At 35.0% G+C, this 3,978-nt stretch overlaps 1 protein-coding gene across 1 annotated transcript; it reads left to right on the top strand.

Moving 5' to 3' along the window:
• Positions 1-2,028: 2,028 nt before the first annotated feature.
• LOC115445042 lies at positions 2,029-3,588 on the top strand. Its single transcript, XM_030171124.2, has 4 exons — positions 2,029-2,156; positions 2,225-2,371; positions 2,650-2,796; positions 3,367-3,588. Exons 1-4 carry the CDS (start codon positions 2,073-2,075, stop codon positions 3,523-3,525), a joined length of 537 nt encoding a protein of 178 aa, XP_030026984.1. The 5' UTR covers positions 2,029-2,072; the 3' UTR covers positions 3,526-3,588.
• Positions 3,589-3,978: the final 390 nt, after the last annotated feature.

Below are 3,978 nucleotides of genomic sequence, written 5' to 3' on the forward strand. Positions count from 1 at the left end.
GCGAGCTATAATTATTTTTCGTCAGTCGACATTCTATTATATTCGACATAGGCTAGAGGATCAGAAGCTACAATGGCAGTGGGCAGGGCACACTGTTCGCAGAACTGACGGCAGATGGGGCAAAAAAGTTCTCGAGTGGAGACCACATATCGGCAAACGCAACGCTGGACGTCCACCTGCAAGGTGGAGTGGACAGAAGACTTAATAAAGGGCGCAGAAACATGTTGGATGCAGGCCGCTTTCGATAGGTCCGTCTGGAAATCTTTGGGGGAGGCCTATGTTCAGCAGTGGACTTTATGTGGCTTATGATGATAATGATGACATTCTATTTGGACCCCACTTCGGTTAACATCAGGTGCGGGGCACACTGCCGTGCTCGTATAAAAAACCATGATTTTTCTATTATTATGGACTATTTCTATTATTATGAATCTACTATTTAATTTAAAAAATATGTGCGCTATTACCATCTTGTAGTATACTACTAACAATGCCCATTTGAATCTTGTTTGCATCCATAAAACAATGAACTTAGGAACACTAATTAGTGTCGCCTCTATTCATACCTTCATTGTATTTGGTGTAATTGACAGGTCGTAACAAAGGCATTATTTGAAAAAGAATTGGTATTTCTTTTATAGACACCAGGATCATTTTATCTGTCTTTTCTGGTCACATTGATGACCTTCTTGCTTATTATTTACCTATAATATAATTAGCCATTAATTTTCTTTATAAGAAACATTCTAACATCACAATTTAATTTAATTGCAAGCCGAACTACCGGCGATCTCAATATATTTGGGCAGATAGGTCGAGGGCTTGTGAAGGCTCAGAAACAGAGCCGCGCAAGCCGAGTGCACTCGTGTCTAGTCGTATAACAAATAGCAACGCTACCCACAGCCTCTCGATGTGGTTGACGTCCACTGAACAAGAAAACGGGTCATACTTGCGATTTACACGGACCGTATTGCCCAAACTTGCATGAATAACAAATAAAGAAACTTCCTAGACTTTGATGAACTGCGTGGTTATTTTACTCCAAAGAGCAGTATAATAGATATGGAAACTTGATACAATATGAGAAAAAGTTTTTAAATGTTACGCTTAGTGTTTTTTCGTCTTTCATATTATATTCCACAAAATACTATTATTATTTACATAGAGATCAAATTGCTTCGAACAATATCCCATGAAAGAAATGTTTTAATCAGTTACTGTAATTTCTGGAATTGATGTGATTTCTATGTTCAGTTAATTATCCGTTCCTAGTAATACGCTAAAAAAAAATCTATGAAATGTATACAAACAATAGACTCATTCCTACCATCTTATATGAAAATGTATTTCAAAAGCTTGCAATTATTGAAGTAAAACCTCACCAAATACATACAAATAGTATAATGTAACTTTATGTCAATAAACAAGAAACCTCTCATCAGTCAGGGCCCATAAATTCTCGCCATTATATTTTACGTAAGCATTTTATTCATAGGATAAATTCATGCGCCGGCCATCTTTTCTGCGGAAAACAATATCGCCTAAGTATAAAGGAATTGGGCATGTGTGGGGTGACAGGTAATGGGAAAACACATTAAGCTACCTACGAGGCTTAGGGGCGCAGCGTGGCTCGTGAAATAAAATGCACTAATGATTGTTGGAGATTCACTCGGCGCCAAGCGACGACCTCTCTCGATTAATGCTAAATGATTCCTTCGCGCCGCTTCACTACATTAACATTATCAGGCGGTAGAAGGCTTATCTGCCGGGACAAAGACCATGTGTGTTGAATACTGAACGAACTTTGTATTAAAGATCGGCCGAAAGTAGCGCATCTTTATTCAGTCGCTATAATAAATAATATTTATCGCTTCAATAACCATAATAATGAAGCAGGTTTCCCTCTGATGTTCCGTATCAGGAAATGTAATTTACGTCGCAAACACATCGCCGGAAATTAGGTTTTTTAATGACTACGTTTATAAATAAAATTACGCGCTGGGTAATATCGCGTGGATTGAATTAAACTAGTTATTAAAATATATGCTCTTAACACAGTAAGGTGCCAGCCCATGCGCACTGTTATGTGGCTTCTATGCACGGTTATTGTATTGTCTGCTTGGAAAGGAGGTAGTCAGATAATAGGAAACAATTATGTAAGTATGTTAAATTATTGTTTATTTTTTTAAGACTTTTTAAAAAAAATATTTGCGTTTGTTCTTAGGGGCCGTACACTGTTACCTGGGAAAAGATGGAAATATGTAAAGGACCTAAACCAACAGATTGTGGTAACATTGAGATTGGCAACATACAAAATGCATCTAATGTCATATTTCGTTTAGATTTACCTCAAAATTGCCTTATTACTGGGGTTAGTATATACTTTTTAAATGTCAATGAATTTAGATTGTAAATTGTAACTTGGTTCCTAACCATTTTGTAAGTATGGATTGATTAAACCACGTATAACATAACAGACAGGTGAACGAAGTGGGAAAGGAACTATAGCTAATAACATTTCTGCAACATATATCAAAATCTACTGCGCCGTCGCCGCCGCAGTGTGACAAGGGCAAGAAGATGATTAATGCTTCGGAATGAACCTAACTTTATACCTAAATATTTTTCTAGAAATATTTTTTCTTTCAGGGCAAAATATCAGCAAGTACATTACAAAATAATAAAACGAAAAACAAGTTATGGAATTACGTATTGAACAAACCATGTCAGCACTTTGTGCTGGGTCCGCTACTCACTGATTTACTTAATGTCACCCACGACTGCAAAGTTAAAAAGGTAGACAATTTGACTAAATTCCTTTCTTACTGTTCACGCTAAACGTTACTCAAAATTACACTTTAAAAAATCAGCGTGACCTACTTTAATGTTCCATGAGATTGTTTACTATCTTTTTATTTTAAAAAACATAACAACCATATTTCATTAATCCTAATTAGAAAACACAGAAAAGAGGATGTAGATAACTCAGTATTTTTTTCAAGCATTTTAAATTCGGTAAGTTAAGCAAATTCTTCAAATGACAGTACATTTATTTACAAATTACATATCAGTATAAGTCCTATCTCAAATTACAACCCTTAAGACAATAGGTGTGTTTAGATATTCATTTAGGAAATCTACCGCATAACATGCGCAGTAGATCTAATAATGGGATCACGTAGGCTTTACATATAAATGAACATTGTGTACACCAAAATATCTCACCTTCAGAGAAATAGACGAAACGAGTAGAATCCGAATAGGACCCATACTATAAATATAGCACCATTATAGTAGTAAGAAATAACATTACTGTCTGGCAAACTTATAACCATTTTAATACATATTAAATATTATTTTCTACAGGGACTACACGAAATACATATTAATATTCGGGAACAAACAAGAAAATTTCTTGGAAACAATTTCTTTTACGGCACTTACATTTTCAAATCAATGACACATAATAAAAACGCAAATTTCTTTTGTGTAGATACCGTGATCAATGTGAAAAGAATTTCTTGAAAAGACATTTTATTTTTCAAAATAAATGTATACTTTGATTATAAAGATATAATAAATGTAAGCAATGTATACTCTTTATTACTGAAAGCCCTTTCTTGTCACCTAAACGTTACCAAACCTGAACAAATATGATGGAACAAAACAAATATATTCCATACAGATATTGCGTTTCTGATTACCATCGTACATCTACGTCAGAAACGTTTAATTTCGCTTACGAGGCGCGATGCTCGTGAGGCTCATCGAAGTTAATAAACATATAAAACAGTTGCGTAAGGGAGTAGACAGAGGAAATGAATTTTCGAAGGGCATAGCAAATTCGAGGTCGAAAATATTGCTGTTAAATTTAGATAGACTTGCTTTAAAGTATGCATATTATCGTAGAGTAAGTGAAAGCTTTAAAGACGAACATTACTTTTCCAAAGTATTTCACAGGGATATAATAGTCTAGTT

The sequence above is a fragment of the Manduca sexta genome, chromosome 23, assembly GCF_014839805.1.
Source record: "Manduca sexta isolate Smith_Timp_Sample1 chromosome 23, JHU_Msex_v1.0, whole genome shotgun sequence".
NCBI classification, from domain to species: Eukaryota; Metazoa; Arthropoda; class Insecta; order Lepidoptera; family Sphingidae; genus Manduca; species Manduca sexta.